At 39.4% G+C, this 26088-nt stretch overlaps 1 protein-coding gene across 2 annotated transcripts in view; it reads left to right on the top strand.

Moving 5' to 3' along the window:
• The window catches only part of LOC117260150 (CUB and sushi domain-containing protein 1-like), a 529510-nt gene that overhangs the window by 350257 nt on the left and 153165 nt on the right, over positions 1-26088 (top strand). For both annotated transcript variants that reach the window (XM_078176328.1, XM_078176324.1), the window contains exons 15-24: positions 4143-4283; positions 10256-10377; positions 11683-11755; positions 13079-13217; positions 14427-14614; positions 14814-15002; positions 21500-21616; positions 21892-22107; positions 23431-23619; positions 25372-25541. In XM_078176328.1, coding sequence (XP_078032454.1) covers positions 4143-4283; positions 10256-10377; positions 11683-11755; positions 13079-13217; positions 14427-14614; positions 14814-15002; positions 21500-21616; positions 21892-22107; positions 23431-23619; positions 25372-25541 — 1544 coding nt within the window. The remainder of the gene's footprint in view (positions 1-4142; positions 4284-10255; positions 10378-11682; positions 11756-13078; positions 13218-14426; positions 14615-14813; positions 15003-21499; positions 21617-21891; positions 22108-23430; positions 23620-25371; positions 25542-26088) is intronic.

Raw genomic sequence — 26088 nt, 5'->3', positions numbered from 1 at the left:
ATGTCTTGAGTAATAAAGATACACTGTGACCTTAAAGAATGTTTAAACACAGTACCCAAACCAAATTAAAGTCTTTGAAGTTTGTGTTTTGTCACATTGGATTTGAAATTAAACAACTGAGATGCAATTGAAGTGCAGACTTTCATATTTAATTCAAGGGGTTGGACAAAAATAGTAATAATTGGACAAATTAACATTACCATAAATAAAATGTTCATTGTTGAGAATCCAGTGCAGGCAATGACTGCCTGAAGTCTGGAACCCATGGACATCACCAAATGCTGGGTTTCCTCCTTTGTGATGCTTTGCCAGGCCTATACTGTAGCTGTCTTCAGTTGTTGCTTGTTTGTGGGTCTTTCTGCCTTAAGTTTTATCTTAAGCAAGTGAACTGCATGCTCGATCGGGTTGAGATCTGTTGATTGACTCAGCCATTGCAGAATATTCCACTTCTTTGCCTTAAAAAACTCCTGGGTTGCTTGCACAGTTTGTTTTGAGTCATTGTCCATCTGTACTGTGAAGCACCGTCCCATCAACGTTGCTGCATTTGGCTGAATTTGAGCAGAAAGTATATCCCTATACACAGAATTCATCCGGTTGCTTTTGTCTTCTGTCACATCATCAATAAACACTAGTGACCTACTGCCATTGGAAGCCATGCATGCCCATGCCATCACAGATGTGGTGTGCTTTGGATCATGAGCCATACTACCTACCTACCTGCCTACCGACCGACCGAGCAACCTACCTACCTACCGACCTAACTACCTACCGACTGACCGACCGACCGACCTACCTACCTACCGACCTACCTACTGACCTGCTTACCTAACAACCAAAGGCCAAGAATCCATTGCGAATTTCTCAAAATGGCTGCCAATGTCAACCTGCTAACCTAGTAACCTATCAAGTTATGCTTTTCTATTTCATTTATATACACTTATGCTCTATATATAAATGGATTACCAAGACTGGAATTAAAGGTTGTGAGACTTTGAAAAAAAATTGATTGCAGATGCTGGAGAGCTAGTTTAAGCATCACTATTATCACAGAGTTGCTTGACTTTTTGAGAGTGGCATTCTTAAAGGTCATCAATGAACGGGCCAGAACACAAGACACCACATCAAACCATTTGCTATGTGGGTAGATGGCCCTCAGTGGATGAACACGGGAAATATTGGGTGGCAAAGGCCATAATGAATAATCACCAGTGCTGCTTCTCCTACCCATGCAAAGCTGCAGGTGTTTTCTGATGAATCACAGTTCCTGCTGCAGCACCAATCTGCCACACTCCTGGTGGGCCATCAGCAACAACAAGCATTGTGTTAGTTCTGGCAGTGAGCTGAAGTTGTGCATGCCAATAGCTCATCAGCATCAGTTGACATTTATAAGCACCGATCACGCTCAAAATACATTTCCAATTGCATTCAATCAAAACAATCAGGCGGTCTTTATAATCTCACAATGTCGCTCACTTGCTCTGGATCATTATGACGCTGCTGCTGGTGGTTAATCTGTTTATTTCTACCTGCTACAAACTGCTGTTACTGGCTGAGACGATTGATTTCTCCATCAGCCACCTCTGTCTCCTCCTGTTCAAGTGTCTTATCACCATATTTGGGGATGGCATTTCTTTCCTTGTGCATTATTTTCATTCCATATCTCACTGATATGGTCCTGCTGGGTTCTGTTCTGTGAAGCCCTTTAGGGTTTTATTGCGCTCCCTACTGAATCTGTCGCTGCCGGTCGGATCATTTGGGAGCACCCTCAAGAGCAGAGTGTATTCTGCCAAAAAAAAAGTGTGTAGCCATTTGTTGCAGTAAATGGTCCTATGCTGTGACACAAATGTCTCAGACAGAAATAAGGTGATGTATGGTTACAGCTGCACAGGTCAGTGGGGGAGGTGTAATGGTTTCCGGGCCATTCAATTGGTACACACTGGGTCCTTTAATGGCTATAGAGCAATGCCTTAATGCCAGAGCATACCTTAACATAGCAGCCAGGTTCAGCCATTCATTGCAATCATGTACCCCCAAGGGGATGGCGGGTACTTTGAACAAGATAATGCTCTCTGCCATGGTGACAGAATTGTCCAGGAATGCAAGACACATTCAGGTGAAATAACGTTAATGACCTGGACACCACAGTTCCCAGATATATGTCTCTGTGGGATTCACTCAAATACGGCATCTGTAGAAAAGAGCAGCTGCACATCAGCCTTATGGCAGTTGTGTTAAGCACTGATGTGTGCCTGCTTTGCTTTAACGTCAGAACCCGACGGGTTCCTTTGCTGAGTCACTGCTGAGTCATGTCAGAGCTGTTATTGGGGCTAAAGGTGGTCCACTGCCTTACAAAACAGGGAACTGTGTTTTCCAGGTCACTGGTTGTATATTTTGTCTGTGAAGTTAGAAATATAATTAGAGTTAGGTATCAGCAGGATAATTGATATCAGTTTTAATAGTCAGGACTCAGTATACATATCATCCGGCATGAAAGAACCTGGTATTAATGCATAGCCACATTTATACATGAGAAGTGTAGAAGTATTTTGATAAAACAACTACCAGACAGAGCTGAAAGGAGGTGCATCCCACTTTGAGGGACTGTCTACTGATACTCAACTCTTTTTGTCATTACTTGTTAAATCATCACTATGCAGATTACGGCTGAGTGTTGTTTAGGAAATTACCATACCAATACCTTAAAGTGATAATGATGCCAATAGAGTATTTCCTTTGATACCTTTTTATCCTACTTTATTTGATACCCACCATGTGAGTGGAAACATTCAGTTGCGTAAAATACCACCACTACTCCCAGTAAATGATTTTTACATGAACACATTTTAAAAGTGTTCAAATTATTAAATTATTTATTAAATATCTGTACAAACAACTGCTTCAAAAACACAATACTTGGAATTCACTACAGACTGTATTGGTTTTAGCTGTTAGCCAATCACACGTCTCGTTTGCGACACTTGTGGTAATTGGAAGCAAGCAAAACCATAAAAATAGTTATTTTTTTCTCAATTTGCATACAATAAGGTTGAACACATCATATCCTTTGACTGCAGGAAGTTTCAGCACTACTCTGTAGCACTTTAAATGGCACTTCAAAATAAACATAATACAACATAAATAATGTTTGCGAGTCTCTTGCGGTCCATTCAGAATAGACCTGCAACCCACCAGTTGGGAACCACTGCCTTAAAGGTATCGAGTGCAAACACCCAGCCCTTATGCAGATTGAGATTACACAGGCAACATTAGATGATTAAAAAGAATAACACAGTTGAGTAAAAATCTCGCAAATGCCATCTCTACAGGAACTATGGGAGATAGCATTTCTTCAGCACACTGGCAATACCCTTTAAAATAGTCTCAGAAAAATAACTTAACTTGTAGAAAAGAAAGTTATCCTTCGGTAGCCTAAAGAAAAACACCCAAACTTTAGGCTGCAAAGCTTTACACACTGTAACTCACAGCTGTTGTTACAGCTCAGAACAACCAGTGACAACATTTTAATACATTCAGTGTGAATAATGAATGTCACTCTGAAAGGAAACATTCTCAGGCACATTTTGCTGCTAATACTTGTTTACATTTCTTAAATAAGATTTTGAATTCAGGACTTGTAATGGATTATTTCTCCATTTTGGTACTGACAGTATTAGAGAAGTGAATGAAGTGAATTGAATGAGTTCTTTTTACTCCATTAAATTCTTTAATCCGACTGACAGGCAGGTGATGGGCTAATAGTGCTAGCCATTGTGCTACCAACACAGCTACTTTTTCTCAGGTGATTACAAGAGAAGCAGAGTGTTATGTGTGGAGTGGGGTATATAATAAAGTAGAATATGTGCCTTGGTTGCTTTTGTCTGCAAAACAACACCAAAACACATTAAGATTTGTTAACTTTAACAAGAGTCTAAAGAACTATTAAATTATCTCACAGTTGTTTTTTTTCCCGAGCTTTAATAACATTTAATCTCTTGAGGTCTCTTGGGGTGTTTTGTTTTTCCCTTTTACAGGCGTCCTTCACTTTCCAAGTGTGTCCTTGGCCTAATGTTATTCAGACGGAATTAGATAAGCACCATTAAAACGTGTCTGTAAAAGATTGTTTAAACTCTGTTCTATTTTAGGCCTGTCTGAGCCAACAACATTTGGGACGTTCTCGGGAAAAGATGTTCCAGCGCAGATTGCCTCGAATGGACACATCATGAGACTGGAATTTCAATCGGATCACTCTAATACTGGAAAAGGCTTCAATATCAGCTACACCAGTATGTTCTATCTACCTGACTATCTACAGTATCTGTCTGTGTCTGGAAGTATGTCTGTCTGTCGATTCAGTTTACTGACATATGAAAGTTTATTAAGTCAAAACACATTGTTTGCAACTGATTCATTCTCATCATGACCATCACAATGCAGTGTAATTGATGTGAGTGACAGGTTTTACATGTTAGTCCAAGTGCAATCAGTGCATGTTACATCCATCTTGTCTGGGCATCATAAATCTGTGGCATTAGTCATCTCAGTCTAATACTGCCAAAGTAGTCAACAAGAACTCCACCAACTTTCTGTCAAAACAGTTTGTATTAGACTTTACTGCAGTGTTGTCATATCCAGGCACGTTTGCTTGAACAACTTTGAGTGTGCCTGTTAGTGCAGAGCATGCAATAAAATCAAACCAGAATGCATCCTAAAAATGGTTGAAAAAAAAAAGTTATTTTGAGATGTGGCATTAATAAGTGTGCCCATTTTATTTTGTATTGGTGTATTCATGTCTTACTCCTGCAATTATCCAGTCAAATGTCAGCATGACATCACGTCTGAGAGAGTTCCAGAGCAGCTACATGGAGTTTTGATAGCAGAAAATTGTTTAACAGTCTAAAAATGACAGCAGTAAACATGAGCAGTAGATTTTTGAGGTCAGAATAGAAGAGAAATGTCTTCTTGCTGTATAACAGTTTGCAACCGTGTATGATCCTACACAAAGAGATAAAAGCAGAAAAGTTGGTTGTCTATAATCCAATGCAGCTGCAATAAACAGTATGTTTGGAATAAGTGTAGCAACTCTTAGCCTTTCTTGAAGCTGTCGTACTGTCTCAGTCTCGCTGTGTTTTTGTTATTCTGCTTGACTGATCGTCTGTTTTCTATGTCTTACTCATGCTTTACCTCGTTAAATCTGTCCCATTGTTAGCTTTGAACCCGACTACTGCAGCCTGTATATTTATCAGCTCTAAGCTGAACTAGTTCTGCATGACTGATTCGGATTAATTATCTGTGATTTCCATGCGGTTTTGCACCATTTCACACACTGCCTCCCAAATGACCTTGTCTCTTATTCTTTCTTGAGAGGTGACAAGTGACAAATGAAATTAGAAAATTATTTTTTTCCTCTTCAGCACCACAGAATGTTTATTGAAAAGTCTTATATTTAATCCTAATGTAAACATTTTTTTGTACTCTAATCCTAACACAAATGAAAGGTTTGACGCACCACTGGAGGCAAAAATATGCCATTAGAGTCCTTTTCCATTCACAAACATCTCTAAAAGTAACGTACAAATACAAGTTTCTTCTTTATACTTCCCTTTTCTTGGATATATAATGCAGTGTTTTGTTGTTAACAGTATTAAAGAACAAAGAGCATTGTGGATAAATACTTATTCTTAAAAAAGACAAATGTTTAACAACATTCAAATAGTTTTTGATGCTGAAACTTTTTTGAGAATGTAATATGAATTGATCACATAAATTCTACACTGGGACCTGAGAATGATCAGGCATCTTTGTGCTGTTTAAGTAATTTGGTCTATTAACATTTTAATGCATATATGAATATCAATCGGTGTTGCTGTGGGTATGTCAGTATCTATTTATATGAATAATGTTATGAAACTTGGATATTAACTTTTAACACACCAGACTGTGCAGTTATGTGCACCATAAAATAATAAATCTTATTAATTTATAACATTCAATTTAAGGTAAAGTGATCCTATAGGGTAAGTTGGTGCCACGTTTAAAGATTTACTTAACTGTAGTGACAGCTTTTTTTAATAAACATTAATGCTACATTTGTATTAGACTGTGTTCAAGCAGTATTATTACTTAATTTAAAAAATGTATGGTTCCCATATTTTACTATCTACAGATAATTATGGATTTTCTTCAGTATACCCTTTTAAGGCCATGACTCTCCACCACAGGGCTGTAGGCTACATAAGAATCTTAAAATGTCTTCTTGTGTCATGACTCAAAACATTTTATCGCACACCAGCTGCCACTGCTCATCAACACATACAAACAGCTTTGGTTAAATGTGATAGGATGAGAGGATTAGATGGAGGTGATCATCAAAAATGCTCACATGTGCATCGCACACTTCATATCAGGTTAGGAGAAAAGTATTTCCTGTTGTAGGGATGAATAATGTTTTCTGTATTAAGGGTTATCACGTCCACCTCATCAGAAATTGGGGAGGCAGTAAAAGGAATATTGGATTTCTCCATAATGCTAACTTTTTAGCATATTAGCTAACATTAGCTTCATAGCAAAACAAACTTGAGGAAACCGTCCAAGTGTCATCCTCCTTTGTAAGATTAACATAATAATTAACCACGTAAAACTTCCATCCCACCTTCTGCAACCCTGTCAAATCATTTATTTAGTGAGTGAGAGCATACGGGTCGACCAGTCTGGTCCCGTTGGTCAGTGGTTACTTATTCAGGTAACACTCACTGTACCGGACAGTGAGTGACCTGACATGGTTCATCCGTAAATTCTACACTACACTACGCCCTACACTAAAATGTTTGTTGAAGAAATGGAGCGTTATATTTCTACATGAATTAACGAACAGTTAAGTTAATCACACATTCATTTCGCTCAGCACTGTGCTGCTCCGTCTCCCTAGACAGAGTGTCCAGAGTGTGCTCTGTCATTCCAAGAGTGTGGTGCCGGATAACTGAACGGTACATTCAGACAACACTCCAAATTTAAGAACTGTCCACTTTGTACCAGAGTGTGCTCCAACACTCAGAGTGAGTATTTCTGATTCTGAATGCACCACTTGCATCATCTTCCTCCATTGTCTAAAACAAGCCAACAGAACTTCCTAGCGAGCGCTAGCTAATGTCCGTGGAGAATTGTTTTGCCTCCGGCTAAGCCCCGCCCACCCAAAAAAGTCATATTGTATACTAACACTAAAGAAGATCTATAGCAAATACTTGTTTTCCTTCTTTCATGCCACTGTGAAATGAAAGCAATACAGTTATATAAACAATTATGATTCTACTCCGGCTCCGACTGCTACAGCCACAGCCTAGCACAGTGTGTTGCCAATCAGGTCTGAACACATACTGTAACAACTGGTGCAAAATGACACCAAAACTCTTGTGGAACCAAGATATATACATAAAAAAATGTACGTAATTTAAAAAAAATGGCACCCCCTCTTAGAGACTCACATGTTGCCAGTACAAAGCCATTCCTTCTGCAGTGCTCTTGCTCGACGACAAAGCAGTGTTACGCCACATATCCACCATGTTGCTGCCAAAGTTAGAGGTCATCTCCTTATTCCTCTTTCTGTCTCTCTGTGCCAACCCTATTATTCTATATTTTTCTCCCTTATTTTCTAATCCATCATGTTGATCTCCGTCTTTCACTCTGAATCAGGCTTCTTCTCTGTTGTTTCGCTTTTTCATTCAAACATAACCTTGTCTCATACTTTCTTTATCTGTAACACTCATAGCCCAGTCACTCTTCCCCATCCTCTGAGTTTACACATATACAGGTGCTGGTCATATAATTAGAATATCATGAAAAAGTTGATTTATTTCAGTAATTCCATTCAAAAAGTGAAACTTGTATAATGTATACATTCATTCCACACAGACTGATATATTTCAAGTGTTTATTTCTTTTAATTTTGATGATTATAACTGACAACTAATGAAAACCCCAAATTCAGTATCTCAGAAAATTAGAATATTGTGAAAAGGTGCAATATTGAAGACACCTGGTGCCACACTCTAATCAGCTGATTAACTCAAAACACCTGCAAAGGCCTTTAAATGGTCTCTCAGTCTAGTTCTGTAGGCTACACAATCATGGGGAAGACTGCTGACTTGACAGTTGTCCAAAAGACGACCATTGACACCTTGCACAAGGAGGGCAAGACACAAAAGGTCATTGCTAAAGAGGCTGGCTGTTCACAGAGCTCTGTGTCCAAGCACATTAATAGAGAGGCGAAGGGAAGGAAAAGATGTGGTAGAAAAAAAGTGTACAAGCAATAGGAATAACCGCACCCTGGAGAGGATTGTGAAACAAAACCCATTCAAAAATGTGGGGGACATTCACAAAGAATGGACTGCAGCTGGAGTCAGTGCTTCAAGAACCACCACGCACCGACGTATGCAAGACATGGGTTTCAGCTGTCGCATTCCTTGTGTCAAGCCACTCTTGAACAAGAGACAGCGTCAGAAGCGTCTTGCTTGGGCTAAAGACAAAAAGGACTGGACTGCTGCTGAGTGGTCCAAAGTTATGTTCTCTGATGAAAGTAAATTTTGCATTTCCTTTGGAAATCAAGGTCCCAGAGTCTGGAGGAAGAGAGGATAGGCACAGAATCCACGTTGCTTGAGGTCCAGTGTAAAATTTCCACAGTCAGTGATGGTTTGGGGTGCCATGTCATCTGCTGGTGTTGGTCCACTGTGTTTTCTGAGGTCCAAGGTCAATGCAGCCGTCTACCAGGAAGTTTTAGAGCACTTCATGCTTCCTGCTGCTGACCAACTTTATGGAGATGCAGATTTCATTTTCCAACAGGACTTGGCACCTGCACACAGTGCCAAAGCTACCAGTACCTGGTTTAAGGACCATGGTATCCCTGTTCTTGATTGGCCAGCAAACTCGCCTGACCTTAACCCCATAGAAAATCTATGGGGTATTGTGAAGAGGAAGATGCGACACGCCAGACCCAACAATGCAGAAGAGCTGAAGGCCACTATCAGAGCAACCTGGGCTCTCATACCACCTGAGCAGTGCCACAGACTGATCGACTCCATGCCACGCCGCATTGCTGCAGTAATTCAGGCAAAAGGAGCCCCAACTAAGTATTGAGTGCTGTACATGCTCATACTTTTCATGTTCATACTTTTCAGTTGGCCAACATTTCTAAAAATCCTTTTTTTGTATTGGTCTTCAGTAATATTCTAATTTTCTGAGATACTGAATTTGGGATTTTCATTAGTTGTCAGTTATAATCATCAAAATTAAAAGAAAAAAACATTTGAAATATATCAGTCTGTGTGTAATGAATGAATATAATATACAAGTTTCACTTTTTGAATGGAATTACTGAAATAAATCAACTTTTTGATGATATTCTAATTATATGACCAGCACCTGTAGTTTGAATATTTTGTGTATTGTTTTTTTTCCGTGTTTTCTCATATGTATGTATAGATGTATCTCCTCTTTGTATCCCTCCCAATCTTTTCCACCACTTCTTACTATATGTGTGTGAAAATACGAGTGGTTATTTTCTATGTATGCCTTTGCCTTTATGTGCAGTATGTGTGCTCTACATGTGTATTTTAGCACATGTATATGCAAATATGTTTGTATCCATCCACCGACATATCTAATATATGTGCGTATGCGTTGTGTTTGTGTATGTGCCCTTTCCTCTCTTGCTTTATTTTTTCTCCATCCTTCTCATTCTCTCTCTGCTCTCATTTCCTCTCCATCAGTAGCTAATCAACCTGAGACATGTCCAATCACTGGGTGTGCGCTCTGGGTGGGATCAGGTTAATCTCTGGAATGGGGATGATATAAGCTAAACATGACAGGGTTGAATCCACATGAAGATAATTCCATTCCCATATTTCCATATCAGTGGAGATGTCACATTTACTGACAGTGATACAACCGTGGTTTTCTAACTTTTTTTTTTATTCTCTCTGGTAGAACCAATTTTCAGGTATTGGAATAGACTGAAAAACCTGGGAACGTAGTTCAGATTATCAAATATGCACATGTACTCTGAACCACTCTAATGATTCAAATATCCACAGTACAATATATCTCCCAGCACAATATGTCATTTTTATCAATCTTTTCTGTCACATTTTCACTCCACTCACTCACTTAATTCAGTTCCAAAGTAATTTGTCTTTGTTTCAATTTATTTGGTTCTTTGTCTGGTGGCTCCAATGTTAACTTTTCTGTCATTGTTGTCTCCCTGTAGCGTTCGGTCAGAATGAATGTCATGACCCAGGAGTCCCTGTCAATGGTCAAAGGTATGGTGACCAGTTTCAGCTCGGCAGCTCCGTGGCTTTTCGCTGTGATCAAGGATTCATTAGGACACAGGTAAAAATCTGCTATCTGTCCTTATCAACTATAATATGGTATTATTCACACAAGTTAAATATAGATGTGTACAAGCATTACTGCATGCCTATTTATGGTGGAAAACAAGGGCAAATGTGCTGCAACATTCCAAAACACTACCATTAGGGGAATCCTCACGACAATGCCAATTATGTTGTCGTATAATCAGGACTTAAAATAAGAGAGGCTCAGACATAGAGTTGAACATTTGAGGGTATTTTAATCTTGAGAGAAAGCCAAAGAATTGGTACATCATGACAGTTTATAGTGAGTGACAAGCAAGCATTGCAGGACCTATAGGTACTTTTTCAAATGGTATCTCTTGCCTTACAGACAACCACCTTAGAGAACATTTGCTTCTCCTCACATAACCAAGTTTGAGCAGAATCATGTCGAACCATCTAGTTGAAGCCACGTCAGGCCGTCTACACGCTGGTCATCTACACAATAAGAGTTTATTGCCGGTCATCTACACTATAGCTGATGCTAATTCAAAAACATGCGAAATCCTTAAGAAATACAACTACGGAAATGTGCCACAAATAAAAAAATGGTGCTACAGAAAGCTGAAACAAAAACTTTAACAGCAAACACACTGAAAATACAGAAATGATGCAAAGTCAAAAACACACAAACCCCAAAACAAATGCAACAGAAATACACTGCATATCCAATCAACACAGTAGAAGTTCTCCAGGCCTCTAGGGGGAGCTATGTAATTTTTTTTTTTATTTTATTTTATAATACTGTAAAAGACTAAGGCCAAATGTAGGAAAAAACAAGTACCTTTTTATATCGCCTCTTCACTCAACTTTCAAAGGTCAAACTGTTTCACTCAATGCTCCCCCTAGAGGCCCGGAGAACCTCCACTGTGTTGACTAGAAATGCACTTTTCTGTGTTTAAATTGTTTTAGGGGTTAATGTTTTCTTGACTGCATCGTTTCTGTATTTGCCGTTAATTTTTTTGTTTTGGCTTTCTGCGTCGCGTTTTTGTTGTATTTGTTTTGGATTTTCATATGTGGTTTTGAAAGGTCATTGTTTCTGTAGCTGCTGCATGTTTCTCTTAATGGAAATGCTTTGGGCCGTGGCGTGTTTTCCCTTGTCGGCCGCCACACATATTGGTATTGGTAATAGTAGTTATAGGAGGATACTACTTACTGTGTACTCTCCTGTACTTATTTTGTATCTGTGTATGGTTTTGTTTTGATTAGTTTTTTCCCCTTTGTATCTTATGTTAAAACACAGTAACATACCTTATATCATACACTGATATTCTGTTTCCAGGGGTCTGATCAGGTCACTTGCATCATCCAGGATGGAAATGTAGTTTGGTCTGCGGCTGTACCTCGCTGTGAAGGTAAACACGAATGCAAACTGTTTCTTGTGTGTATGAGCAATGGGTAATCATTGAAAATGTTCGACCTTGCCAGAATCTAAGGTGACAAAGCGGCTTAAGCGTGCTTATACACCTTAGGAATTGTATACATTTCCTCCTCTAATTGCTTTAGCCTCCAGCCTCCCCACACTTATTCAGCCTGTTTGCACACATCTTTCTCTCTCAACAATAATCTGAAATGAGATTGGCACAAGTTGTGCTGAAACTAATTCAGGGAGACGCATTCATTATGTGCAGACTCCAGTATACAGAGATGTATCCATAGTATGCAGATAAGCTAATATGTGGAAGTAATAATAAAAGGACAGTGAGTGTGCTGTTATTTCAACACTTTTTAAAGGCGAATCTTATCCACTGGCCTGTGACTATTTGTATGTCTTTTTTTGTATCCCCTCCGTCTTGATTGTATTGTCTAAATGACATTATCAAATGTTGGCTGTTGTTAATAAATGGGATGGAGGAGACAATCCAATTGAATAGGGTTGCCCCCTTATTAAATATGGAGTATCAGAAAATATTATCCCTCCCGCTGGACAGGGTAGGATAATTATGTTTTATTTCTAGAATGACCTTCTCTTGTGCATCCTGTCCATGAGTACCACAGCTTCAGTATTCACTGAATGGGTAAAAGAAAACTAATTTTCTTTAGTTTGCTGAAAGTCCGGAGTTATGAAAGCAATTGAAAGGGCGAAGGTATCAGCTACTTGAGAACAGAAGAAGTGGTAAGAGTGTGTAAGATAAGCTGTTGCAAATTATATATTGCAGAAAGAGCAATTACCATACAGTCACAAAGTTATAAAATATTTTTATTGACACAGAATCTAAACTCAACTGAAGCTAATTCTTGCATTTTAACGTGCCATGATTGAGATTTTAGCTGTAAAATGTTAGCTATAAATTAGTTTCAAGATGTGCCAGCTACGCACACTTCCCTGACTTGCGGGGAAATGAGGAGCCATTTTCTGGCATCATTTGACACATAAATATACTTGATTTCCCCTATAAATTATCATGCTATAATTATTTTACCCTTTTTCAAACATGAGCAACTCTAATTTGTTTACTGTAGCACAAGATTGCCACATCACATTTTCTGAAGGTAAATGTTTATGTATGAACTCTAGAAATTCAGAAAGGATTAGAGAGCTAACATAAATTGAGCAGATGATGAATCTGCTAACTCGATGTGAAATGAGCATTGTGCTAATGCCGTAACTCACTTACAAGAAAATGTGATTAATTTTTCTCCCTCTCTTTGCGGTTGTGTGTTTGATTCCCTTGTAGCTCCATGTGGAGGCCATCTCACAGCTCCTACTGGTGTTCTGCTGTCTCCTGGTTGGCCTTCATTTTATAAAGACTCTCTGAACTGCCAGTGGGTGATTGAAGCACAGCCAGACCACGCTGTAAAGATACACTTCGACAGGTTAGTGATTTTGTCATGCAGGTGTAATTATCTATTTATCTACTCTCTTTTTATTCTATGGAGTTTTTATCATCATGTTAGTTTGCTCTGTTTTGGTTGGTTTGCTTTTTTAATATTTTATTGTCTTGTGTCTGTGTCATTCCAATTTTGCCATGTGAAGCACTTCGGACTGCGTGTTTGTATGAAAGGTGCTATATAAATAAAGTTGAGTTGAGGCGAGTTGAGTCTATTAGTTGATCAGTCTTTCAGTAGCATCATAAGTTAGTCAGGTATAAATGTAGTTGGTGAGTTACTGCTGCAGTAAATAATTAATGTTGGCTCTTTGCACATTTTTTTTTCTGGGAACGAGCCACGAGCAGATGCAGCGTAGCCTGAAATTGCTATAGCTGAAATTTGTCTTTTTGGGAAGTGATGTAAAGGCCAAGTTATCTTCATTGCCTATAAGGCATTTCATTTGTGTAGGATTCAGCATTTGCATTGCATGTAAATGTCTGGCGCAGAGGCTAGTTAATTGTCCAGTTGGCTGATCAGACATTCAGATGCAGTGTGTGATTGCACAGTGTGTCAGTGGCTCCCAACCATTTGTTTTCTGTCCTAGCTGGTAGCTAATTGCATTCATGTGACTGTCCTTTTTCTAAATCAGTTGCATCTGTATTTATGGTTTAAATTGTGAGCAGCAGACCTCAGGATCTCAAGAACCAAGTGGTTCTCAGGGCTCTGCAGACACAACTGTAGGTAATTGCTCAGTCAGTCAGCAAGTCAATTACTCAGATTGGAGTACAGGCAGAGAAGAAAGTAAGTGAGAGGGAGATAACAAGTCATTCAGTTGTTAGTTACACAAGGGAGTTGTGTTGTTGTTTTAGTGCTCAGTTATTTAAATTGGCAGGTAGAATGTGAGTCAGTCACTTTAGTTTTTTTAAAGTTTGCATTGTTTATTGACACTTGTCCAATGTTCTGTGCTTCCAATTACTTGATTGAGCATTTCAGCAGAGTCCTCTCCCAGCATAAAAACCCTGTTTATTAACATAATTCACTTCTGACTGCAAACAATCATTAGCTCTTTGTTATATTACATTAGCTGGTGTTTGCGGTAGCCTGTACAAAAATTATGTATGCCAGTCATATAAATGTTATTGGTGTGTAAGCCAGGTTATTGTACGTGTTTTTTTTTTTGTTTTGTTTTGTTTTTTTGCTTGTGTGTCTGTCTAGGTTCCAGACTGAGGTCAACTATGACACACTGGAAATCAGGGACGGCCCCTCAGCCTCCTCTCCCCTGATCGGTGAATACCACGGCACCCAAGCACCTCATTTCCTGATTTCCACGTCCAACGTCCTGTTCTTGTTGTTCACGACAGACAACAGCCGCTCTGCAGCAGGATTCAGCATCAGATATGAAAGTAAGGCTGATAGACCAACTGATAGAAATGTTTGGCAGACACCCGATGAATTGCTTGCTGGTACTCGTACACAGCAATAACATTTTGTTCAGTGTTCGCCGAGTGCAAACCAGCTTAAAAAGGAGTAATTACCCACACACACATACACTCTCACCCTCTTGACTCCGTGGTATTTGTGCTTGTGTGATGTGATTCTCAGGTGTGAAAATGGAGTCAGACTCTTGTCTTGATCCTGGTATCCCAGTCAATGGTCGTCGCCATGGCAGCAGCTTTTCCATTGGCTCCCGTGTCTCATTTACATGTGATCCAGGATACACACTGAGTGATCAGGAGCCAATTGTTTGTGAGCAGAATCATCAGTGGAGTCACGCTCTTCCCAGTTGTGATGGTGAGAATCTTTCTTTCTTTCATTTTAACCCTCATGATGAAGACCGAGAGTGGGCTGAAACCTTTCTGTACGCTTTCCCAAAAATAATTTAACAGCAAGAATTATGTGATAATGTAAGGAACGAACATGAACGAGTCTGAAGTTTGTGAAACACAGGAAGGAGTGAAAATCTGGTCACTGAGTAAAAATTAAAGTCAGTAACACTAATACCTCTGTTCAGTTATCAGAAAACACACTGTAAATTTGCTATACAAACTGGCACAGTAGGTCATTGTGGTCACCTTGTTCCTTTTCCTCAGAGGACAAAGCCCCAGAGTTGCTTAAAAGCAAAAAGCAACAACAAAAAAATGCTGAAAAAGAGGTTTGTAAATACACTAAATCCCATGCTTGGCAAATGAAGTAATCTTGATCTGAATTTAATCTTGGATGAAAAAAAAACAAGGGGTCTGATTGATTATGTAAGCTTTGGAGATGATGTTTTTAATTTCTGGAGCTAAACACTGCAGCTAAGAAACAGTAGCTTATTGTTGTGGTAATTTGGAGCCTCTGAGATTTTATTTATATATATATTTATACTGTATATTTGAGTGTGTTATTAGTGAAATTAATCCAGCGCTGCAGAATAAGATAAAATTGCATCATCCATTCGAAAACAGTCAAACATTAATATAAATTGCAGTTTGTTGGACCACGACTACATTTACTTAGCTCTTTCCCTCAGATCCACCCCATGCAGGGTCGCAGGGCTTTGTAAGCTGGCACTGCGTCAGTACACTCTGGGCAGGACTTCAGTCTGTCACAGGGCTACCAAATATATATAAATCAGCATTTAAAATAATGCATGTTTTGGGAGCATCCAAAATACTCACACAGACACGGCGGGGCGGGGGGTATGCAAACTGAGCAAAAGGCCCTGTCGTCCAGCACGTTGAACCAAGGAGTTTCTTGCTGTAAGCCTGTAGTGCTAACCACTGCACCACAGAAGTTTTAGCAATTGAATAATTTTTAATCATGCACACTTGAGCATTATTTGAAATAAACTGTCTTCTGACTTCAAGAAATACTTCACCCACAAAATGACCATTTGTATATCAATAAGTCATGTCATGTTACCTTAAATTCCCGTCCAGTTTTTCCTGCAAGCTTCCACAGAAAATAAGGAGCATATTGAGTTATTGATTAACTGTCACATAACTTGTGCAGTATAATCCAAGTCTTATTTATCCAGTCTTATGCTTAGTACATCCCAAACACAAACACATGCATTTTTTGCTAGAAAACCTTAGTAGTTAAAGCTCAACTGAAAGTGAAACTTATCTATGCACACTCCAGTACTAAGGTTTTTGGGGAAAATTGCATGTGTTTTGGAAGTACTGAGCACACAACTGGATAAATGAGACTTGAGTTATACTACACGAGTTGTGTGAGAGTTTGTAATGTAGTTTTGCTGCTGTTAAACGTGGTCCTCAATCCATCATAAATCAATATATTTGCAGTTTTCTGTAGAGACGTGCAAGAAAAACAAAGTTTTCTTTCCTAATTCAAGGTAACATGGCACGACTAACTGATGTGCAAGTTGTCGTGGATGAAGTATTTCTTTAAAAGAGTTGCTGATGGTGACTATAAAATTTTAGATAGCTGTGACTTTGAGCTCTGAGTCAGTGACACCAAACTGGAACTCTGATGCAGAGACAAGACACAAGGCAGATGCAGTTAGCAGCCACTTCAAATGGTAGTCAGACAGGCTTACACTTGGCAAAAAGCGGGCAGAATCTGGCAAAGAGCAACCAGTACTGCAGCTGTGTACTCGGCGCCTCGGCTTCACCACAGTTGCATTGTCCACAGCAAACGATTATTCGCAGTTCCCCTTTTGCACCCCGCCAGCTGTGTGTTTGTTGTGTGTGTTTGAGGATATTGAAGTGTCAGACAGTAGTTTATTGACTGGAATATCACAATACAAACACATCAAAATAACTTCACATGATCACATAAAAACATTAGGTCCAAGGGAATATATCATATAAAATTGCTGAACCTAAATATTACCATGCAAGCAATATGTCTGCATCAATGCATGCTCGCTGCTTGAGGGTTTTATAGTCCATTTCTTTTTCCCTCTAACTGGTTTGGGATGGCTCTGAACATGCTGGCCCCCTCTTGATGAACATAAAAACAGAAGTGAGTAGGGTGAAGTGGCTGAAAGGAGGTTGAGCCAGAGAGTCTGAATTGGAGGAGAGAGGGAGATGGTGTAGGTGTTCCTACTAGTAACGTCTTTCCCAGTGTTTTGCTCTTTATCTGTTTCACTAAATGGAACCGGTAGCCACAGTGTTAATTGTACAATCTGCCCCAATCCAGACTACACACTACCACAACGGCCCAAGCTGGACATCCAGCCTCAGTGAAATTATGTGGGTCAACAGGCACTACTGAAACAGACGCTCATTGACCATTGCAGGCCTCTCTCATTCAGCGTTTGCCCACAGCTCCTGCTATCATGGGAGATGAATACACACCGTCTGATTCAATCTGCCGATTGAAAAGAATCCAATATGAAATCCAAAGTCAGGATGTCTCAACTTGGGAGTGAGTTCATACAGAGGCAATCTATCTCACAGTATCAGCCATATAACATAAGCAGTCTTAAATGGCCACTGTGACATTTTCAATTTGCAGCCAAGCATGCCATCTCACGAGACAGCTGTTACATTACAAGACACACTATTTCAGAATGGCACCTTTCTAAAGTGGTGTGTAAGCTTCAACTAGAACGTAATATATCATAGTTTCCTCTCAGAGAGGATCGTGGTACTAGATTATGTGTCAGATATGTTGTAGCATGACTGATTTTTTTGAATTATGTGATAATTATTGACTTTGCCTGTTCTGTTATTTTAATTTTTTTCCCCACATACTGACAATTTCATGTCTAGTTCACTTGATTTGCATGTGTTGGAGCCATGGGAGTGAACTCATGCAAACGCAGAGAAAACTTGGTCCACTGAGAAATGATTTGAACATCTCACATCAATTTAAAGGAGACAGGGAAGCATTTTTAAAAACTCCCAAAGCCATACTCAAAGCAACCTATACACGCACATGCACACATTAACAACAATAATCTTATTTACAGTACAGTCTCAGAGGCACAGTTAACATTTTAACAGCGAGCGACAACCTTTTTCTGGCATACTGACTGCATTATGCCACCACCGGAATTCATTATTTTGACAATATTGTGTCTAAAAGAAAAAACAAAATGACATGTAGTCCTCCCACGGGCATGCAGAGACCATTCCCTTTCAGTAATGCCACAGCGTCTGTTGGACCCAAACCGCTCGTCTTATTCCTGCAGGTCAGCTAAATCTCCAAACAGATAATACAGAACACTGGCTGCTCTTTTATGTGTCAGGGAGAATATTGAAGGGGCGCAGTGACATTTTAAAGCTTGCAGCTGATGCCAAGACAACAACTTGTTAGAAGTGACCAAAGTCACTGTATCCCTTTTAGTAAAAAATGCTATGGCATCCTTTAAGAGGGAGATAATTAAAGAAAGAGAAAAACATGGAGGCAGGAAAGAGGAGGGGGGGGGTGTAGCTGAAATCTGGGATGCTATCTTTCTGTATTTACTTCTCCCCTGTCTGAAAAACAAGCCATATCTTTCTGTATCTGCTTTTCTTTCAGCATTCAGTCTCATGCTTCTGCTCTCAACATTGAAGGCCGCCACACTTTGATTTGCCTCTCAAATCTTTGTTAGAGTCATGAATAGTCTTTCTCTCTGTCTTATTCTTTTCTTTTCCCCGCATTTTTATGCAGCTCACACGTTCTCACACACATACATTAACAATCTGCCTCTGTCTCCTCACACACAGATCATTCACATACACTGAAGTGTGCACTCTCAGAAACAATACAGTATGCGCACACTGACGCACACGTGCCTCCCTCAACAAGGGTCATTTAGTCAGACAGTGTCCTAGTTTTAGCTGAATCCTGATGGGAGTGTGAAAAAACTGGTTACCACAACACACACAAGACCGCTAGTCAGAGAGAGAGGGAGAGAGGAGGAGAACAGCTCTCATCAGAGCTACTCAACTCAGTACCAGCTCTGTTGAAATATGATATGGTATGAGATGGAGGGAAAGACATTGATAGACAGAGAGATAGGGGGTGGAGAGGCGGACACACAGCAGCTCTCCACAAACACACACTGGATAGCTGCAGTGTAAAGAAACAAGAGAAGCTTCCACATCTGTCTTCATAAAGCCAAAATAATACATTTTACCCAAATCACCAAATGAATCATCACACTGTTTATTTTAGGAGCTAAAAGGGACTTTTGTGCACCAATATATATATATATAAACTTTTAACAAGCAGGCAGGAGGGACTTCACAACAGTAAAGAAAAAATGTTATTGTCTCTGATTCAGTTTATAGTCAGGGATATGTTTGTTTCATAGGCAAGGAAAGCACTCGGTTTTTATTTTCATGCCAGTCAAGCACCTTGAAGAACTGAAATTGAATTAAATGTAACTGAACTGAGCTGAATAGGACTGAAAGGGAAGGAGGCGCAGTGAGAGAGAAACAAAGAGTCAACATATTATCTTAGTTCAACAGTCTGTAATGCACCACAAGCCCTCTTTTACTCTCCATTACTATAGTATTTTTTCCATTCTGCTCCATCCCAAATGAGTTTGTCCTGTTTCATATCAGTGGTCTGGCTCCGTGTGGAAGCTAGGTGTGCAGTAACACACATACACACACACACACACACACACACACACACACCAATCCCTCACTCTTTTCCAACAAACTACTCCCTCTTTGTCACATTCTCCATGCTCTGTTTATTTTTGTTTCTACATTAAGTGCATCGCTGGCCTTCGCCCTTTGTTTCTCTCTGTAGCTGTACGTGGAAGCTACCAAGTTCTACTCCTCTCTGTAGCACAAGTATGGTGAAATCAACAAGTTTTCAGTGCATGTCATATACACAGGCGACAAAATATGTCACAAATTTGATTATTTGATCATATCTTGAACTGAACACACAGTTATCAACTGAAAATGTTATCTGACACCTATGTTAATTCTCAACATTAAAACCAATTCAGGTGAGGTTAGGAAAAGGTTTGTGTTATTGTTTAAAGTGGCTTAAATTTATATTTTCATGACAATGTATCAGATGACACTGTGAAACCAATGTGACAATGTGAGAGGCTTTACTCACAGTGATGAACCTACAGAGAATTATTACCTGAATCTGCTGCTCCGCTCAGCTTCACACAGCTTTTTTCGTGAGTTTCAGCTCATTGTTAAGCTGTCTGGCCCACAACTGTACTGTTTTGCTTCACTCTCACTGCTCTTATAATGTTGTTTTCAGCCACAGCAGGAAGCTGTTTTCAGTGAAAAAACTCTAAAAACTCACTGTTCTCTACACATCAGTTGGGTATGTTACATAAGTGAAATTAAGTACGTAAGTAGTAGTAACTCAACATTGATTTTAGGATTCACGTGGGACACAAACATCAGCCTCCACAGTGAAAGTCTGATGTTTGTTTGATCCATCCAACAACCCTGACATCCTCCCAACACAGATTTTGTCGCCCCAAATAGACAAACTTCCTCCGGAGCGCCTATCATAATCACTATAGCCACTAGAGGTCATCTCCTAGCAATAAACGTAAATCTGGTAGGTGGAGTTGGGCCTTACTACCCTAGATCTAGCTCTCAATGACAACTGACAAGGCCATTTAGTTTGCTGATAACATTCAAACCGGGTGGAATATTGGACTTAAATCCACTAGATGGTAATAAATGTGACTCCAAATGGATGATAATGTTGCTGAGTTGCTGCTGGATATGTAAATAAGCAATTGTTTACTAAGGTGATGATATGTCATTGTTGTGTTAATAACTTGCTTTCAGAGCACCCAAGTGGCCAAAAAAACCCAAACACATTTGTTCAAGATTGAGACATCAATTGTGATTAGAATATTGTTTATATAAGGCAATATAGTGCTCATACCTGTTTATTATCGAGTCGACCCATTTGACACCTTTATTTTATTGTGTTATATTGCATTACAGTTTGTCATTGTAAAACTACAGCTGTTTCTTCTCATGTCTCATTCCTATAATTCTTTTAATATAGGGGGGAACCTCTTTTCTATTTTTTGCATGGAGCACACACTGACACCAGGCTCAGCTCATAAAATTCTGGCAAATTGCAGGTCGGCAGATTTAAAAAAGCCCAATGCGGTTAAATTCCAGTCCATTAACTAAGAGTGGACATTTAGAGCAAAGAAATCTGCCATCATGTAGTGACCTCTTAACTGTACTTCGGATATGTATGTCTTTATTTTAAGGTGTTAAACTCTGGTAGTCGTTTTTTCAGAATACTTTCATGTCTTTGTCTTTAGCACAGTGCAAATGGAAGAATATTAATTTCCTCTCCTTTTCTTTTTTCACCCTTCTCTGCCTGTCACTTCCTCGCTGTAGCCCTTTGTGGAGGTTATGTCTATGGTAAAACAGGGACAATTCTGTCTCCTGGCTTTCCTGACTTCTACCCCAATTCTCTGAACTGCACCTGGACTATAGAGGTGTCTCATGGGAAAGGTAAGAACACATGCACAGATATAATGGAAACACCTGCAGTAAAATCATTTTTTAAAAACAGATTTTTTTCCTTCAAACATGTCTATTAAATTTGCACATTTTAAAGATTGCTGTGCATTTACGCTCCGGTGTCGCCTGATGGTATCTGTGTTCATGTGCTGCCATTTACGTATCTGACTAAACTCTGTGTCACTGTGTCTCTACATCCATTTATGCATCAATCTGTCCATCCTTAATCCATCCATCCATCCATCCATCCATCCATTAATTTCCAGGAGTCCATCTGGTTTTCCACACTTTCCATCTGGAGGAGAATCACGACTACCTTTCCATCACTGAGGACAGCAATTTCCTGGTTCCAGTAGCTCGACTCACTGGCTCAGTGCTGCCCCCTAGTGTCAAAGCAGGGCTCTTTGGGAACTTCAGCGCTCAGCTACGATTCATATCGGATTTTTCCATGAGTTATGAAGGCTTTAATATAACTTTCTCAGGTAAGAACATTGGAACAGAAGCTGATTTTTGTTGGATGTAGCTGGCAGTAAATCAACCTAAAATGTATAACTCTATTTACAGAACATAGTTACCCTGCCTTTTTAGCCAGACAAAGTCCTAACTCTTTCAGATCTAGACTGACAGAGTGAACGGATATCATAAACAACACGAATGGTTGTTGCAGCGAGGGGGACGCATTCCCCTTGTAAACCTAGCATCTCTCTCCATTCCAAGGGTTCAGACCCAGACGCTATCCTATCTAGACTCTGACCTATAACCAATAAATTATAAATTATTGACAATTATTACATTTTAAAGGAGTGGTTTTATTTTAACTGGCATAGCACTTCTAGCACTGGTTTAGTGGACCAGGAGCCAATCAAATCTGTGCATTCCAATAAGTATTGTGACTTCACTGAATGAGATACACAAACAGGAAAGAGATGACACGAGAGACAACAGTCGCAGAAATAAGTTAATCAGAGAAAAATAAAATAAAATTTGTTTAAAATGAGTATGCCAGTATGATATTATTCAGAGCAATAACTACAGAAACCTTGAAGTTGATTAAGAGAAAGAATTTGTTGTTTGAAGGCTAATATTAAACTGTAACACATATATAAGGAGTAAAACCCAACTGCACGCTATTTTAGGTTCTGTTCATCATCACAGACCTCACATAAAACCTAAAATAGTAGTAAGAGATTGCACTCTTAGTCCCATTTGGAACTGTCCTTTCTACTGTTTTGGTGACAGTGCCAGAGGGTCTCATAAAAAAGCTCATGGAAGTCACTGTGTGCTGCTCTGTAACATAGACAGGGCAGATAACCAGGCGTACATTTGCTAAACCAACCAGTTAGTCGTCAGCCCGTTCTCTTATAAAACTGAAAAGTGTTACTCAAAAACACCTCTGATAAAGCACAAGTCTCACCTTTGTGTAGTTTGTCCAGGTACATTTTCTAGTGCTGCACCTTCTTGACCTCAATGTAGTGCACTAAGGCAAATAGGTTGAGCTTTATTACTGCCTACTGAGTCCAGAAGGGTGTAAAAAAAAAAAACACTGGTACTTCACGGTTGGTGAGAACCGCAGATTTGTGGCCACAAGAGGTGACAATGAGCCCATGACAATATGACTTTTTAGCTACCACACCATTAACTAAAATTATAAGTCATGACAGAGGAAATTTTTCAAATTTAATTCACTTTTTCTGTTTACTTTATTTAACTTCACAACATTCACACAGGTCCTGTACATTTCGCACCACTTTGGTCTTTTTATAATGACTCCAACAATGTTATTTATCTCTCCTGGATATATATAGAATATGACTTAGAGCCATGTGAGGATCCCGGCGTGCCAGCGTATAGCAGGAGGATGGGATTCAGATTTCGAGTTGGTGACTCGCTGGCCTTCACTTGTTTCCATGGCTACCGACTTGAGGGAGACAGCAAGATCACTTGTCTGGGAGGAGGCAGGCGAGTCTGGAGCAACATACTGCCACGATGTATAGGTAAGACAGTCAAGTAGACGGGTGAACTGACTGGTGCCTAAGTGAAAATGTAAAATGATTGACAGTGCACACAAAACAAACATTTGGATTTTAGTTTCAGACATGCAGTTATCTAGAGTGTGGGCATTATACTGTATACTCATTGACCTTTCTTTACACAGTGTTATATATAGCGGTGTTGTAACAAGCCCTTCAAAAGTTATTCTGCCTTCAAAGTTTATAGAAGGGTTTATCTTCTGTGCAAATAAGTGGCAGCTTGTAAAATAGAACTTTCAAATTAACTTTTTCACCATACGAATAAGCCTGCAGGTAAAGTATCAGCATTTTCCTGGTTGTAATTCGTCAGTATTTTACAGCTGACAAAAAGGTAATTTACTATTATTTGACTGGTTGACAGTTGGCTTTATTTGCCAGGATTTGGCTGTTAGCAGGTTGTAATTTGCTGAAATTTGATGAGTACCAGTGTTTCCTTGGATGCTGCTGGTAATTCATGAGAGTCTGACTGGTAGCTGCTGGTAATTCTTAAGCTCCCAAAAGAGCAGACTAAAAATGCTATAATAGCATTATCTGTCAAGAGATCGGGCCTGACTAACATAAAAACTGAGCAACAGCAGCTGGCAACATTCACTGCGTTCACCTCTTTCCCTCTGTTTCTTTCCAAATGTCCCTCTCTTTAGCTCTCTGTCTCTCTTTCTAACCGTAGCTCATTTTCCTCTGTATTTAGACAGTCCTTGGCTGGATAATTAGGGCATTAGCTGCTATATGAACGGTGATACAGTAATACTGTGTCTTTTGTTACTCCCCTTTTCCCTATTCTAATTTCTCTCTGCATATTTTCAAAAGGCTCACGTCTGTCTCGGCTCCTGTGCTATCTCCTCCTATTTTCTTCCTCCTCCAGCTCTCTGTTCATCCCCTTCTTCTCCCCCTTCACTATCCCGTATTCTTGCACACGCTCTCTCTGTAGTGTTGTCCTCACTTTCAAAAGATTTCCGGAAGAATTGCTGGTAGCATCCTATGCTTCTTAACTCCTAGCCTAATCTGCTTTAAAAACTACAGAACACTGACAAGAATGCTGTTTTGAATTTGTTCAGATTTGATAAACACTGCATCTCTCTCAGTGAGCTCCATGTTGTTCACACCAGCTTCTCTCTTGTCTGTCTCATTACTTCCATTTCCTCTTTCTCCCTTCCAAGTAGTGGTGGTCCTCAGTGGGAGTTAAAAGCCTGCTTTTCTCCTCTCCTCATTTACATATGACAAAACTCTATTTCCACAAAGTACCACTTATTTGAATTCCTAAACTTTGATAGGCACTGCACCTGCTAGATAATTCTGTATAATTTCTATGAAACACTTTATTTCTGACAAACTAATCTGGACCTGCTTTTATGCAGTGGTTTTCATTTTGCCCTCATTTTAACTGTGCTGTTTATGTTTAATTGCTTTGTTTTTGAACGTGTTTTTCTGTCCCTAATCTTTGTATTTGTGATTATATCTTTTTTGAAGCACATTTCAAACATGTGCTTTTAAGCGATGTATGATTATTTATTATTATTATTTTATCATGTTTGCTGAGTTGAATAAGGTTTGTGGTTATTACATATATGCATTTTTATGAAGAATTGGGAGTCCTCGCCTCTCATTTTTTTTTACATAGTAAGCCAACCCAGATATTTTGACTGCTCAGAGATAATTAGTTAGAAATGTGTGATTTTGATTTGTACTATGCCTGCCCTCTTTACCCTCTTGCTGTAGCGGAATGTGGAGCCTCTTCACTTGGACCAGAAGGCGTTCTGCTCTCTCCTAACTTCCCCTCTAACTACGACAACAACCACGAGTGCATCTACCGCATCACCACTGAAAAGGGCAAAGGAATCAGGCTGAAAGCTGAGAGCTTCTCATTGCAAGATGGAGACTATCTCAAGGTATGCACGCACACTCACACACACTAGCACAAAAACACAAACACACACACACAACTTCTCCCAGGTGGTAAAAAATAATTAATAAATGCGTAATTTATTTACAGATTCAAAGATACACACAATGCGCTGAGAGTCATAATCAAAACCTGTCTGTATGCAAAGCTGCATGCTTTGACATGTATATGCTTGAATAGATTATACATCATTGTTTATAATGGTAATAATATCATGAACACAGTAACATGATGTGCTGAAAAAAACAAAACAAAATGTTTGTTGTAGTGACCAAGCACTTAGACCATAAAAATATATGATCAAGTATCTGTTGTCATTGGCATGTACAGCACATTGCCATCAGCGCACTGCATTTTTATCAGGCACTGCATTACATGCTGTTTGCATGAGAAAGAGGGTTTTCTTTCTGTTTTTCACGAAAAAATAATTGTCAATGTTGGCATTAAATGACAATGTACTGTCATTCTAAATTAATTATAAGGATTTAGGGCAAGAGCCAAGTCAAGTCAGAGTATATCTTTAAATTTAAGGA

This window comes from Epinephelus lanceolatus, chromosome 2, assembly GCF_041903045.1.
Source record: "Epinephelus lanceolatus isolate andai-2023 chromosome 2, ASM4190304v1, whole genome shotgun sequence".
Taxonomy (NCBI): Eukaryota; Metazoa; Chordata; class Actinopteri; order Perciformes; family Serranidae; genus Epinephelus; species Epinephelus lanceolatus.
This window is presented reverse-complemented; position numbering and strand designations above follow the sequence as displayed.